This window comes from Tachysurus fulvidraco, chromosome 2 (genome assembly GCF_022655615.1).
Source record: "Tachysurus fulvidraco isolate hzauxx_2018 chromosome 2, HZAU_PFXX_2.0, whole genome shotgun sequence".
In the NCBI taxonomy this organism is placed as follows: domain Eukaryota; kingdom Metazoa; phylum Chordata; class Actinopteri; order Siluriformes; family Bagridae; genus Tachysurus; species Tachysurus fulvidraco.
In genome coordinates, this window is record NC_062519.1 from 33,310,384 (window position 1) to 33,325,679 (window position 15,296).

At 37.4% G+C, this 15,296-nt stretch overlaps 2 protein-coding genes and 1 long non-coding RNA gene across 15 annotated transcripts in view; 1 reads left to right on the forward strand and 2 right to left on the reverse strand.

Annotated features, from left to right (window-relative positions):
• Window positions 1-1,811: 1,811 nt before the first annotated feature.
• Window positions 1,812-14,221, forward strand: nmur1a (neuromedin U receptor 1a). Of its 13 annotated transcripts, XR_003443246.2 has the most exons (8): window positions 2,772-3,198; window positions 3,312-3,422; window positions 3,596-3,761; window positions 4,955-5,000; window positions 7,542-7,598; window positions 7,706-7,756; window positions 7,864-8,103; window positions 8,455-8,717. XR_003443246.2 is itself a non-coding variant. In XM_027163840.2 (3 exons), exons 2-3 carry the CDS (start codon window positions 12,202-12,204, stop codon window positions 14,115-14,117), a joined length of 1,260 nt encoding a protein of 419 aa, XP_027019641.1. In that variant the 5' UTR covers window positions 1,812-1,940; window positions 12,196-12,201; the 3' UTR covers window positions 14,118-14,221. The 13 variants fall into 13 exon arrangements, 1 of the variants encoding a protein (XP_027019641.1); XR_007139981.1 differs by adding an exon at window positions 1,841-1,940 and having other exon boundaries at window positions 3,021-3,761; XR_007139982.1 differs by adding an exon at window positions 1,846-1,940 and having other exon boundaries at window positions 3,030-3,761.
• On the reverse strand, window positions 3,304-6,237 carry LOC125140747. Its single transcript, XR_007139990.1, has 2 exons — window positions 6,066-6,237; window positions 3,304-3,928 (listed from the first exon to the last, which is right to left on the reverse strand). It is a non-coding gene; the product is annotated as an uncharacterized LOC125140747 (long non-coding RNA).
• A 316-nt stretch (window positions 14,222-14,537) lies between the features above and the next one.
• dynlt2b (dynein light chain Tctex-type 2B) overlaps window positions 14,538-15,296 on the reverse strand; it is a 3,559-nt gene continuing 2,800 nt past the window's right edge. Inside the window, exons 4-5 of the mRNA XM_027163894.2 lie at window positions 14,919-14,982; window positions 14,538-14,720 (exon numbers count right to left, since the gene is read on the reverse strand). Of these exons, the coding sequence (XP_027019695.1) occupies window positions 14,673-14,720; window positions 14,919-14,982 (112 nt within the window). The 3' untranslated portion in view covers window positions 14,538-14,672. The remainder of the gene's footprint in view (window positions 14,721-14,918; window positions 14,983-15,296) is intronic.

Consider the following 15,296-nt stretch of genomic DNA (forward strand, 5'->3'; position numbering starts at 1 on the left):
CTCTAAACCAGCTGCTCACTCTAATAATCACACTACGGCAGTCCGCACTCCTTATTCATGGGTGCATTTTGGCCTGAGTGGGCAAGTGTGGGCCTGGCTGGCCAAGTGTAAGCATGGGCAGGTGATTGTGGATCTGGGTGGGAAGTGTAAGCCTGGGTAGGAGAGCATGGACCTCCCTGGGTGTCGTTGTGCCAGGGTGGGTAATTGAGAGCTGATATAAATTTATTCGTTTCTGAAATGCGGATGGGAATCTTTTTATTTTTCTTTTGATTTCAACAATATTATACTACAATCTGATGCATATTTTGTTTAATGTTTAAACAAACAATTTGTTTACAATTTGTTTACTGTTTAACCAAATGACAATGTAACTGAATAAACTGATTGCTGTAAAAAAAAAATCCACTTTGTAAATAGTTCAACTCTGTAACATTTATAAACCTGTTTTTTTTTTTTTTGAAGGAATTGTGTGTGTGTGTGTGTGTGTGTGTGTGTGTGTGTGTGTGTGTGTGTGTGTGTGTGTGTGTGTGTGTGTGTTTGTTTGGTTGGGTGGGTGGGTGGGTGGGTGTGTGTGTGTGTGTGTGTTAAATTGACACCTGGTGTCTTGACTGTGTGTTAGTGAACATTACTGTAGAGCATTGAAGAGTTTGAGACTGTAATGATGAGAGAGGGGAACACACAAAAACACAGGAATGTTTTTATTCCTCTGATTTCTTACATGTGTTTAAGCTGCACTGTTCAGTACACACTAATTCTGTGCAACCCTTTTTCAACCAATATACAGTTTACTTATTCAGAGTTCACGACTTACAAATAACATTTATTTCACTTACATACGAATTCAAAGAACATTTTGTAAAAATTTAGTTGCTTGGTCTAATTACAGCTGACTGGTGCTTATCATACAGTACATATGTGAATAGGAGGAAGATCAAGTACCGCAGTAAACAATATAAATTCATTTTCTGGGTTGCAAACATAGTTATTATTATATTTTTATCTGTAGTGTGATATAAACCACCTCATTATTAGCGTGGGGTGTCTCTCTTCTTTATTATTTATGAGATGGTTCAACAAATGAATTTGATGGAAAAAGTGAGTGCATATCTTAGCAACCATGTGATATCTATCTAATCCACAGACCTTTCATTAAAACTTACAGGGGTTTTGTCTAAATTCACCTCAACTGATGATGATGATGATGATGATGATGATGATGCTCTTGTATGTGGTCATGGCAACTGCTTGGGAAACACATCTGGTATGTGTGTGCATGTGTGTGTAATGGAGAGTTCTCATTTCACTTGAGGCCCCTAACTCAGATTAACTGGAGTTTGATTAGACACTGAAATAATTACACAAAATTAATCAGGGGTGTGTGAGGATTTTAATTAACACAGCATTTTGTGTGTGTGTGTGTGTGTGTGTGTGTGTTCCAATTTTACACTTATACAGTAATAGAAAGAGACAGAGAATGCAGTGTGTGATTAATGATCACTCTGTTAAATGTGAATTTTACAACTTTACAACTTGTGAGTTTACATGGTCTGATTTCTGTAATAAATTCATTAATTCATTCATTCATTCACTCTTTCAGTTTATGAAAAAGCTTAGAGAATGAATGCCTCAAAAAGATTGAAATAAATAACTATTAGTACTATTAATATATACAGAGTAAATGTGAATAGAAAAAGAAAACACGAGTATGACAGAGAGAGAGAGGCTCTGTGCTCCTTAGTTCAGCCTTTTGTGTGTGTGTGTGTGTGTGTGTGTGTGTGTGTGTGTGTGTGTGTGTGTGTGTGTGAGAGAGAGAGAGAGAGAGAGAGAGAGAGAGAGAAAGGTGTTCTTTAACAGACAGTGGGATTTATTTCTCCTCAGTGAAGAGACTCATTCTCTGAGGTCTCGCTGAATTAATGATCAGGTTTTAACTCCATTGTAAGGTAAGGAAATATTTGTCTTTATTTTATTCACACACATTTTATGTCTCATCATAAACATAACATTTATGAATCAGTCTTACTAATCAACTAAATAATCATTTAATCTTTTTGAGTCTTTGATGTAGAATTCTGAAGTTTGTTTGGAATATAATACTGATGAACGGAATTACAGATGTTAAAATCTGACTCTTCTAGAAATTAAGAAATCATTATTTTAGATTTTATATATATATATATATATATATATATATATATATATATATATATATATATATATATATATATATATATATACCTGAACTTGATCAAATGAAGGATTAAATTAAATCAAATGTTGCTGCTCCTTGTGTGTGTATTTGCAGTCAGTGGATATATCATACATGTTTATATTAATACACTGTTTATAGCGAGAACTACAAATGTATATATACATATGTATATATACATATATATATATATATATATATATATATATATATATATATATATACGTGTATATATATATATGTGTATATACATATATATATATATATATATATATATATATATATATATATACACATATATATATATACATATGTATATATACATATATATATATATACAGAGAGAGAGAGAGAGAGAGAGAGAGAGAGAGAGAGAGAGAGAGAGAGAGAGAGAGAGAGAGAGAGAGAGAGAATTGTACAGGGTACAGTGTAGGTGAATCCATGTATTCAGGTTTATTCTATTGTGGGTTTGCTGCACATAAGAATTTCACCTACATATAAGCATGGAGTTTGAAACACGTATAGAGACTCGCTCAATGGCACTCTCCGTGGAAATATAATAATGCCTAATAGGTTTGAAGCAAATAAGTGTGTTAAATAGCACTAACAATAAAAATGCATCGCATCAACAGTTCTTGCATTTTAATTGGCTGCAATTCAATATGGTTGTATAATTAGGATGTGCATAAAAAATAAAATAAACATTTCAAATTCAATTTCATTAAAAAAATTCACCCTTCCAAAAAATACTTGGTCCATTAAATTGCACTTTAAATATTCGCTTTCAAAAATTCTGCAACTGAAATCCGACAAGAAATTCTAGGTCTTACATCTTGGAATCACAAAAGAAGCAGTTGCATGCATGATGCATGTTTGCCACCTGCTGCTTCTCCGCCTCACCAGCAGGTGGTGCTAGCAGGGGTTGACGAAGACCAAAGCAACAGGTAGTAAAAGTCAATGATGATAACGGATTTGCCAGAATGGAGCAAGTGGTAAGTAAAAGTTATGATTATATACTTTTGCATGGTGTCATTTTACATTCACTTCATTTATTTAATTTGCAAGACTGACCTAATGACTTTAACGTGTTGTGTTTGAATTTCAGCATTTGCTTTTGGATTTTATATTGGAAAGACTTCGCTCATGATTGTTCAAGAATTTGTCTATTTAAGTGCTATTTGTTATGTAGTCGCTGTCCCAGAGGATGTCTTAAAAGGTATCACAGAACTGCTCAGACTAATTCAACAAAACCTGTCAGACAGAGAGACGCCACTGTGACTATTCTGAAGTAGCGAGCGGCAAAAGATCGACCATGTTTTATAATATCATCGAATTACATTTCATATCTCCTGGACGTGAACTGTTCTATTCCAAAACCATTGCCCACAGGCTTGGAGTAAGCACATGCACTGTATTCAGACGAATGAATAGAAGGCTCCCAGACGAAGTGATAGATGCTTGTGTTACATATGGAAAACAACACATGCCTCATTGTGGATACAGAATGATGAGAGCAGCGTTAAAGGCATGAGGACACCAAGTGCAGATTGAACAGGTCAGAGCCACGATGCATCAGGTTGATACTGTGGGAGTTGTATCTCGATTGACGCAACTGGGCTGCGTTGTACAGAGGACCTAATCGGTGTCAAGCCCTAGGTCAGGGGTCGGCAACCCGCGTCTCCGGAGCCGCAAGTGGCTCTTTCATCCCTCTGCTGCGGCTCCCTGTAGATTTGGAAAATAAATATTTAATTACATTTTTTTATTTTTGTTAGTTAGTTTTTTAAAAAAAAATGTAATTCTGAATTCTAAGATCATGATGCTCTTGTAACATTAAAATAAACCGTGTTTTTTTGGTCGCTCAAAATATGCGTCATAACTGCCGACTTGCGAAATCCGACACACAGAAGTAGGCGCATTGTTGATTTTCCGCAGCCGGCAGGTTTACTTTTTTATGTCAAGTGTCACGCATTGAGAGAGACAGTCACGCATTTGGGTCTTTTCTCACGCTCTCCCGCCGCACATCATATTCTCACGCAGAAAAACTTTTTGACTATCATATATTTAATAAGCCGCAGCGCCCAAAATGTATCAGTCCGCACTGCTGTCTCTATGGAACCGGGCAGGAATCAAGCGCGTCTCAGTTCTTAGTCGAGTCTGACACTTATCAGCCAATCAAAAAAAAGAGGCTACACAATAGCCAATCAGAAATTAGCACTATCTGGGAAAGAATTAACGCAAAATCCAATGAAAAAAGCGAGGGGTTAGAGAGGTCATGCTTGCCTGTCTTCAAAACTTGAGAGCCCTGGTCATGAATACGAAGGACTCAATTATATATTAAACATTTAATTTGAAAGTAACCTTCAACCCAGCGTCTTTTTTCTTAAGGTTAGTTGAAACTGTTCAAAATATTTTTGTTTGCCTGCAGAAATAAAATTGCGTTTAATCGGTAGCAGTTAATTTATTTCATAAATGCAACACACTACAGTTTTTTCTATAGTTTCCATAAAGGTAAAAACCGATATATGCAGTGTTATCTTCGTTTTAGATGTCACAAGGGTTTTGTGGCTCCCTGTGGTATTTTTTCTGTGGGAAACGGGTCAAAATGGCTCTTTGAGTGGTTGCCGACCCCTGCCCTAGGTCAATAATGCACATTGACACCAACCATAAATTAATTCGTTAAGTTCGTCAGGATTGTTAATTTCATGTTGCTGTGATAAAATGTGTTACTGTTTCTGTCTCTTGTTTCAGCTACAATATAGTCATCTTTGGAGGTGTAGATGGCTTCTCACATGAGGTAAAGTTCAGTTTAACTTAATTTTAGATGAATTTTCTATAGTCAGGCAATCAAAAAGCACAACTGTTTTAAATTACCAACAATAGCCACAGCTCTGACAGCCTGGTGGAAATTTCATCAAATCACAAACACCCCTCTTGCATCATCTAAATACACCCCGATCTGGAATAACCCAGATTTTATAGTAAATAAGAAGCCACTCAACTTACGCACATGGGTAGATAAGGGCATCACACAACTTCAACACATCCTCCTTAATAATAACTTGGCACCATTTTCCCACTTGGTCCAGAAATACGGCATTGGGAGTAATTGTTTTTTGGAATATTTACAAATCAAATCATCCATTCAATCAAAAATTGACACTCAGAGAATTAATCTAGACCTTTCACCTCCAATTTCAGAACTAATTAATATAACCTCACCCCCAAAAAAATTACTCTCCAAAATAATTATCCAAATCAGACAACACATTAAGCCTACCCAATGCTAAATGGGAATCAGACTTATCTATTGCTCCCAATGCTGCTTTCTGGACACAAATCTGCAAAAATATCTACTTCATGACAAAAAACGCCAACTTACAACTTATACAGTATAAAGTACTTCATAGATTTCACCTAACTGGACAGAAATTATTTAAAATGGGTTTTACTTCAGAAACATGCTCACATTGCACAAAAAACACCCCAGATACATATTTACACGCTATTTGGCAATGCACTGCAGTTAAAACATTCTGGGAAAACGTTATCGACTTACTATCCAACCTTATGGGTTGTCACATCCCACTGTCTCCCTCCCTCTGTATATTAGGCGACATATCCATAATCAATTTAAACAGTACAAACAGTCAATTACTCCTAGTGGCTCTAACTATCGCCAAGAAAACTATCCTCATGAACTGGAAATCGAGGAACGCCATACACATTACAACTTGGAAAAATTTACTAATAGAGTACATCTCCATGGAAAACTTGTCTATCTCCACTCAAAATAATACAACAGAATTACACCCGTCTTGGTTATCTCTCTTTAACTTCAAACAGTCATGAATCCACTGACCTTCTTTGTCTGAAGCCATCCTCAATGATACACCATCAATAATCACATCAATAATCACACATGATTGGGAGGAGGGAGGGTCAGGAAAAGGCAGCAACACAGACTAATAAATATAAATTAAATACTTATTATATTTAAAACTCTCTCTCTCTCTCTCTTTCTCTCTTTCCCTTTTTCGCTGCTTCTGGACTCTGGTTGGCTGTGGCATACTAGTCCCTGCCATGTGCAGTTTTGATTAGTCGTGGGTGGGTGTGATGTGGGGCCAGGAGCATTGGACTTTCACCCTCCAGCTTGTACTTCTGTCTGATATTTCTTGTCTCCGGCTGGCCCAGCACTTGTCCCGCTGTTTTAATGCATCACATATTAGATGAGGTGCACACACATTCATTTGGAGCATAATAATATTAAAAAAAATAAAAAATACATAGTACACAGGGTAAGTGTGTCGTGTGCACATACATAGGGTAAGTGTGGCACGGGCGTGGTGGCCTGGGCTTTGCACTGGGCTGGTTCCATGCTACACGCCATGCTTTTTTAATGCATTATACACTAGTTGACAAACATATCATGAGTATAACAATGAAAGCAGCCATATTTATTCCACAAAAAAAAAAAAAACGTATACACACACAAACAGGTTAAGCGTGGCATGTGCGGGACGGCTGGGGATGGGTATGGATTTTGGGACCATGGATCCCACAGCACTTCACCTTGATAGCCCGTTGTAATATGATGCCGGCGTTGGTCTATGCTATGGCCATGAGGGTTATCAGCGGCAGCTTTATAATACCTTATCATTAATAGTTGTATCAATATTATTATTATTATTATTATTATTATTATTATTACTATTATAAGTACTACTATTATCATTACTATTAATGGCTGTAGAAGCATTATTATTGCTATTACTACTACTAGTTCTATTGGTCCTCTTTCTGATCCTTTAACCTCCCCTTCATTCTGGATGAAATGAGTATATTTGTAAATATATTTATCATTACTACTACTGCTAATACTATTATTACTATTTCTTATTAATTGGATTTTTCAATATTATTATTATTATTATTATTATTATTATTATTATTATTATTATTATTATTATTATTGCTATTACTGTTGATATTGTCACCTTCCTCATACCCAATTTTACATTTACATTTTGTCTTGTGTGATACCATTACTGTCTTCATCGTTATTATTGTCATTATAATTATAATTATTAATATATTTTCCTCTTTGATTTATGTATACGTGTATATATATATGTATGTATACACACACACACACACACACACACGTTTTGTTTTGTTGGTCTTTGTATTTGCATCTAATAAAAAAAAAAAAATTTAGATGAATAATGTATTAATTTATAATCCAGCATATACATTATTCTTAATTCCAATAGATAATGTACCTTGGTGCTGCATCTAACAACCTTGCTGTAACTGCCTTTTAAATTTTTTCAAGAAGCTGTGGAGACATTTGGCTTTCCTTCTGTGGACATTTGGCGATTACTCCAATGTACATGTAAGCAGCATGGAATAAGTATACAGTATGGTTAAAGCTGTGATTTATATCAAGATTATGATTATACAGTTTTGCAGAAAACAACCTTCAGTTGTGTTCTATCGCAGTGGCAGGGCATCAAAAATTTGGACATAGACAAAGAATGTCCACAATCAACGGTGAGAATGTCTAAACTTGCTTTGAGAAGCTTTTTTCTGATTCATTGCTTTAGCATATTTCTGCTTTTTGGGTTTGAATTTAATTTAATTGATGAATAACTCTTCAGGATATAGAGGTTATGGAGAGATGTCTGGACATCAGTGACCATTGTGTACTATGATGAAGAAGCTGGACAGCTTAATATTTCTGACCTTACTCATCTGTTCTGCTGCCGCTATGTATTTAAAGCTTATTTAAAGATGATCTCAACCTTTTTCGCATCCCCTCAGCACCCAATACGAACAGACCCCTAACCACTTACAGGTGTTGGGGAGCATTCACCATCATGTACCTGAACCTGATAGAGGTACATTAGTTCTACAGTGAACTATATATCTAATAATAATCTAGAATTTTTATTCTGTTAATTCTTATTTCTTTTATTATTCTTTATTTCCTTTATCATTAATTATGTTTACCTTCTGCTCTATGTTTATGTTCTGTAAAGCTGCTTTGAGACAATGTCTATTGTAAAAAGTGCTATAATAAATAAACTTTAATATATTTTGATAGACAAGGCCAAGAAATGTGAATAATCTTTGCATGTCATGCAACCTGAAGCAAAATTGTGAATAATTGTAATTGTAATGTTACCAATTCAGTGTTTTCTCTGCATTGCCTCATGATGTTACATGCTTTACTATTTTTCTGTCTACAGGGACTAAGTATAGCGCACATAGACTAGGAGAGCAGTGGCCTGACCATCGATGCAGACTCTAGTGTTGTTGCGTCTACAGCTGAATGTCCCCTGACCACTGAACAAATCCAGTCACTCAGAGAAACTTTAGACCTCAAAGGACCTTCACAGACTTTTGGCTGGAACATATCAGTTTGGCCAGGCAGTTTTGGAATAATCCAAATTTTTATCACTTTCTCCCTTGCAGTCATTTGTAACTATTTAATAAATTTGTAAATAAATAACCTGATAATTGTTCTGTTTTTCCTATAGTGCTCTGCTTATAGTACATATCATACAACCTTTTTATTCAGGAAGAAAACAGTATTGCTAAACTTAAATGATTAATTTGCATACATTTTAACATTCAAGTACTTAGTACTTATCTTGGATGAGACCAATGAGCATAGTATCATCTGCAAATTTCAGGAGTTTAACAGTTTGGTCACTTGAAATACAGTCATTAGTGTCTAGGGAGAATAGCAGCGGGGAGAGAACACATCCCTGAGGAGCGCCATTGTCCAAATGCTGGAGGTGACACCTCCCAGGCTCACCTGTTGTTTCCTGCCTGTCAGGAAGCTGGTGATCCACTGGCAATCTCTTAAACGAAGCTCTTAATCTCTTAAAAGAATGGATTTAGTAAGGTTTTTACATGTTATATCTAATTAAAAGTAGAAATCATCAATGGTGCGGTAGGTTACCACAATTATTTTAATGGTCGCCATCAATACTGATAAAAACAATGTTATTAAAGGGCTAAATAAGTTAAATTGACAAATATGTTTATGAAACATGATTCAGAGACAGTGGGTTGCTGGTTTAGTTCTATTGGCATGGTTGGGTACATGCAGGACAGAGCATTTCCTTTGGTGTCTGGTTGGAATGTGAAGAATTTAATTTGTGTGAAGAATAAGGCTCAACTGGCTTGGCTGTAATTGAATTCTTTAGCAGTTCTCAGAAATTTGAGGTTCTTGTGATCAGTGAATATGATGAAGGGATGCGTGGAGCCTTTGAGTCTGTGTCTCCCTTCTTCCAAGGATAGATTTTTTTTTGTTTGTTTGTTCATTTGTTTGTTTTTTGGGGAAAAAATTGAGGAGAAAAAAGATTCTCTATTAAACTTTGGTAGAGTATCACCCCAGCTCTGTATTAAAGGCATCCATCTTGAATGATGAACGGCTTGGTGTGGTGAGGATGTTGGAGAATTGGTTGAAAAATGAGTTGAAAGATAAAAAAGTCAACATGCAGACTTTAAGAGCACATCTCATCCAAAGTTCTGTGTTTCACAAAGAATAGTTTTTTTTTTTAGTTTTCTCTTAAAATTTCTCACAACTGTAGTGTTAATTTCGTCAGACGAGACAAGACGAAATATGTTCGTCAACAACCTTTTTTTTTTCATGACTTCGGACGGGACGAGTTTTACGTGGGGGTAAAGTAATTATTACCAGAGCTTCTCGGTGATTTTAGTCCCGTCCGAATGTGCCATCTCGGTAATCATTACGGACAATGTCAGTAAAGATTAGGTGATTTTACCTTCTGTAAAAAGGTCCGGAAAAATTACCTCAGGTAATACTAATCCCGTCCGAAAAGACCCGCTGTAAATATGTACTGTAAAAATCCGTCATTTCCTGTTTAAAAGTAGTTTGGGCGCGTTTTGCAAGCATGGAGGTGCCATGTTGTCTATTTGCGCAGGTGATGACAGGAAGCAACGTCATACGCACATGACGACAAGGAGGTTACTGTGGTGTGGAAAGTGAGTTACCCCTCTCACTTCTGCTAGTTTTACTGAGATGTCTTGTCCCGTGCAAATTGGCCAATTAATATTACAGACGTCCTGAGGTAAAATTGCATTACTCGACGTCCCCATGTAAAACTAATCCCATCCGAATAGTGCTTAAGATGAGACGATGACAAGACTTTACAAGCATTATTGTTGACGAAAAAAGACGAGACGAAAATGTTTTGTATAAAATAAAAACTAAGATAAAATCTCCACAAATGTCTCTGCTTTTTCATCAGCTGTTACGCCTTTAAAATATTCAGAACGAGTTCGCGGCTTCGCGCTGTTTAGTGTGTGCGTAGAAAGAATCTGTCCACACGCCGCTCGAAAATAAACCAAAAAACTCCTGAGCGCTAGTTCACCGTCTAGGCGGCTTTTTGTGTTAAATGATATTTCTTGTCGCTGCACAGGTGCTTTTATTGTACATGGCAGCTTATGTCCCGATGATCGGCCTTTGCATTACGATTAAAAGCAGTATCAGTAAAGTAAAAAAATGTGATGTGCAGTCAAGTTCGAGTGTATTCTCATCTTCTCACTGATTAGTGATTCGCCAACTGTAAATAGGTTGTATTTTAGGCCCACGGTAAAGTAGGCCTATTCTTTTCAGTTTTTCTGAGTATATTTATTTTATTTCTGATTTGAACAGAAACATGAGACACAAGGCAACCAAAACAGTTTTAAAAACCTTTGTAACTTGAGTTAGTCGGAGTCTGTTGGGCCCCAGCTTTTGAATTGTGTTGGTTAAAATAAAATACTCTCCAGAACAGGTTAATCATTTGTGAATGTGTCTCCTAAATCAGAAAATGAAAACCAGACACGTTTAACATTTGCATTCAACAAAAAATATTCAACAAGTGTATTTTTCTTTTGACTAAAACTAGACTAAAATGACGAGACTTTTAGTCGACTAAAACTTGACTAACAAAAAATCATACGTGAATGACTAAATATGACTAAAACTAACACGGACATTTGGCACAAGACTGAGACTAAGACTAAATTAAAAATAGGTGACGAAATTAACGCTACACCACTGTCACATTGAAAGAAAACAGCCCATAAGGAATCGATCTCTTCTGACTGATATGAATGAATTTAGCAAAAATGTGCATAAATCAAAATCTGAGCTGTGACAGTGGATATGGCTTAAAGAGGTTTGATATGATGAATATAGAGCTGAATCAACTGTCTATAATTTGTCTTTAAAATACAGCTGCATTTTTATGACTTGATTCCTTTGTCCTTTCACCAAAAAGTGGTTGCTCAGTAGGTAAGGAATTGGAACATTGTTTGTAAGGTTGTTAGATTGAATCCCAAGACCACCCAGCTGCCATTGCTGGACTTAACCATCAGTTACTCAGTTGTATAAATTAGATAAATGTAAGTTGCTCTGGATAAGGGTGTCTGCCACATGTAAATCTTTTATTAAATTCACTGGCAATCTTCTCAGCAGTTGAGGCTTATTATCCAACAAAAATATGAAATATATCAGAGAATGATGTAAGTGATATTGATGATGACGATAATGATGTTCATTTAATTTGCTCATGGAAATAGACATAAACAAAACGTGCAATATTACATTTATAGGTTCTAGGTTGCTTTATGAAATCTCCTGTATAAAGTGGTGAAGTTAAACAGTCTGATCTTCAAAGGGGCACCCTGGTGTGTACATTACGGGAGAAAGTGGTAAGAAAATGTATGTTAAATCCTCTTCTCAGACTTGTCCAGAAGAGAATCAGGCTGCATCCCAATAGAGATTCTGCCTTCTAAAACAAAAGCTGTTTAATCTAAGTGTAGCATTTGTATAGTGGCCTAAAGGTAAATAAAGACTTCCCTTGAAACCAATGAAGCACATCTACAAGACATAGACCAGAGCAGATAAAAACACTGCTTATAAATGATATTTATCTTGTTCTGGTGTCTGTGTGTTTGCTCTGCTTCAGGTGATCATGTCTGAAACAAACTGTTCATCATCAGTACAGAGTTGTGATCAGAAGTTTCTGTGCAACTCCACCTTTCCATTAAACTTGACTGAAATAGAGATGGAAGATTACTGCTTGAGTCTGGATGATTACCTGGAGAAGTACCTGGGTCCTCGGCGCTCCCCTGTGTTCTTGCCCGTGTGCATCACTTACCTGTTGATCTTCAGCGTGGGAGCTGTGGGGAACACTCTCACCTGTGCTGTGATCACACGCCACCCAGTCATGCGCACACCCACCAACTTCTACCTGTTCAGCCTGGCCGTGTCTGACCTGCTGGTGCTTATCCTTGGCATGCCCCTGGAGCTGTATGAATTGTGGAGTAACTACCCCTTCTTGCTGGGGAAGAGTGGCTGCTACTTTAAAACCTTCCTCTTTGAGACGGTGTGTTTTGCCTCTGTGTTGAACGTGACGGCACTCAGCGTAGAGCGATACATTGCCGTTGTGCACCCACTCAGGGCAAAATGTGTGGTGACACGTGCTCATGCCAAGCGTGTGATCATCTGCGTTTGGCTTACATCTGTGATTTGTGCGCTGCCCAATGCAAGCCTTCATGGAATCTACACACTCCCAAAACCCCACGGGAATGGAGAGGGGTATGAGCTGAACTCAGCTACTTGCACACTGGTGAAGCCACGTTGGATATATAACCTAATCATTCAGATCAGTACATTCATCTTCTTCATCTTGCCCATGATGACCATCAGCACACTTTACCTGCTTATTGGTATCCAGCTGAGGAGGGAGAAAATGCTGCAGGGTAAAGCTGAGTGTGAGAACAACGGCCACAGAAATACCAGCGTGCGCATGCAACAACCACAGACACGAAGACAACAGGTCACCAAGATGCTGTGTGAGGAATAAAGAAAATAAACCATTTTTGCCCTCTTGTAGCGTCTCTGTCTCCTATGGGGTGTTTTATGCAGTATGCTTTTCACTCTACTTAAATGTCTCACCACGCTTTAGTGTGTCTCAGTCTCCTGTACAGTCTCACTCTACTGTAATGTGCCTTATTCTTCTATAGTGTGCCTCACTCTATTATTGTGTGTCTCATTCCATTGAAGTGCGATACAGTCTCCTGTAGTGTCGCTTACTCTCCTGTAATGTGTTTCAATTTCAAGTAATGTGTTTCACAATCCTGTTTGGTGTTTCACACTGTTGTATTGCATCACACATTGCTTTACTATGTCAAACTACTCCTGTAGTGTCTCTCACTCTTCTTTAGTGTTTCACTTTCCTCTAGTGTCTCAAGCACATGTACTGTAGTCTGTCTCATGCTTCTGTATTGTCTTGTTTTTCTGTTAATTTCAGTATGCAATAGCATGACTCACACTCCAGTATTGTATCAACGTTTTCTGTAGTGTGTCACACTCCTGTAGTGTCTCTCGCTCTCCAGAACTGTATTTTATTCTCGTACATTTGGCTGAAGGAACACTTTAAATCTAATACGTAGTGTAGTGTATGGCCTTTATTTTAGCATGACGTGTAATATTAGTTTTTGTTTTTCAGTTGTGTTGGTGGTGATGTTCGGGATCTGTTGGGCGCCGTTTCACACAGATCGCCTCATGTGGAGTTTCATGGACGAGTTCTCTGGTGTGGAGATGTTTCAGTTGTTTGAGTTTGTCCACATCTTCTCAGGTGTGTTCTTCTACCTCAGCTCAGCCGTGAACCCCGTGCTATACAACCTCATGTCCACTCGCTTCCGTGAGATGTTCAAGGACGTGATGTGTGTTCACAAACGTGCCTCTTCCCAAAGGAAGTACTCTCTGAGCATGACACGAGCCACTGTGCGCAGTGTCTTGAGTGATGTTGCTAATGGCAATGCAACCACTGATGGAGATTTTGAGTTTTATGAATGCCATGAAAATGAGACTACATGTGACTGAGTGGAAAGATACACTTTAACTTGGAGGTATTTGCTTGTGATGTTATGGAAGTGTTTATGAGGTAAATAATGGTAAATAAAAATAAAAAATGTTTTACAATTGTATCCAGTCAAAGATACTTTAATGTATTTGTGAAATCTATTCTGGTTTATATATACATGTGCATGTGTGTGTTTCCTATACATGCACATTTATACTCAAATATAAATGAAGATGCAGGAGCCAAATGTGTGCATTAGCTTTTTTTCACTCATCTGTTGTCAGGATGTTTTCTTTTGCTTTTTTTTCTGCTTATTTCCTTTCTGGTGCCTGAGAGTTGTTTATCACACTGTTTCAGTGAAAGCTGAAAGTGTTTTAGGGGAAAGTTTGAAGGTATACACAACCAAGTCTGTGAACACACTTACACTTTCATGCCATTTATAAGTTTTGTTCAAGCATAATCTTTATTTCATACAAAAAAATGATAAAAAAATAAAATAAAAAATGTGTATAAATAAAAGCAGAACAGAAAAGTGGTATCCAACATGTTTTTAGATGAGTGCTTCTGGTCCTTTGTCAATAATGATAAACTCCATATACAGTAGCTACACACACCATACTGTCCTGTTAAACATAAACACAAGAACATACATATGAGAGGAATAAAACATAACAAGGCATTGTGTGTGTGTGTGTGTGTGTGTGTGTGTGTGTGTGTGTGTGTGTGTGTGTGTGTGTGTGTGTGTGTGTGTGTGTGTGTGTGTGTGTGTGTGTGTGTGTGTGTGTGTTTGTGTGTGTGTGTGTGTGTGTGGTGTGTCTTACATTCATGTAAACTTCTTTAGCACAACCATCTGTATCTGAATCCCAGAAAGAGCGAGATGTCATCCTGCACACACACACACACACACACACACACGCACACACACACGCACACACACACGCACACACACGCACACACACACGCACACACACACGCACACACACACGCGCACACACACGCGCACACACACGCGCACACACACACACACACACACACACACACACACACACACACACACACACACACACACACATTTAATACCAGAAGAATACAAACAATGAGCATACAAGGTAAGATTATTAAAAAATGTATTTAAATGATCATGGTAATAAACTTGGCTTGTGCCCACAAGAGCACCTGATTCAAGAGGCGCGTGATTC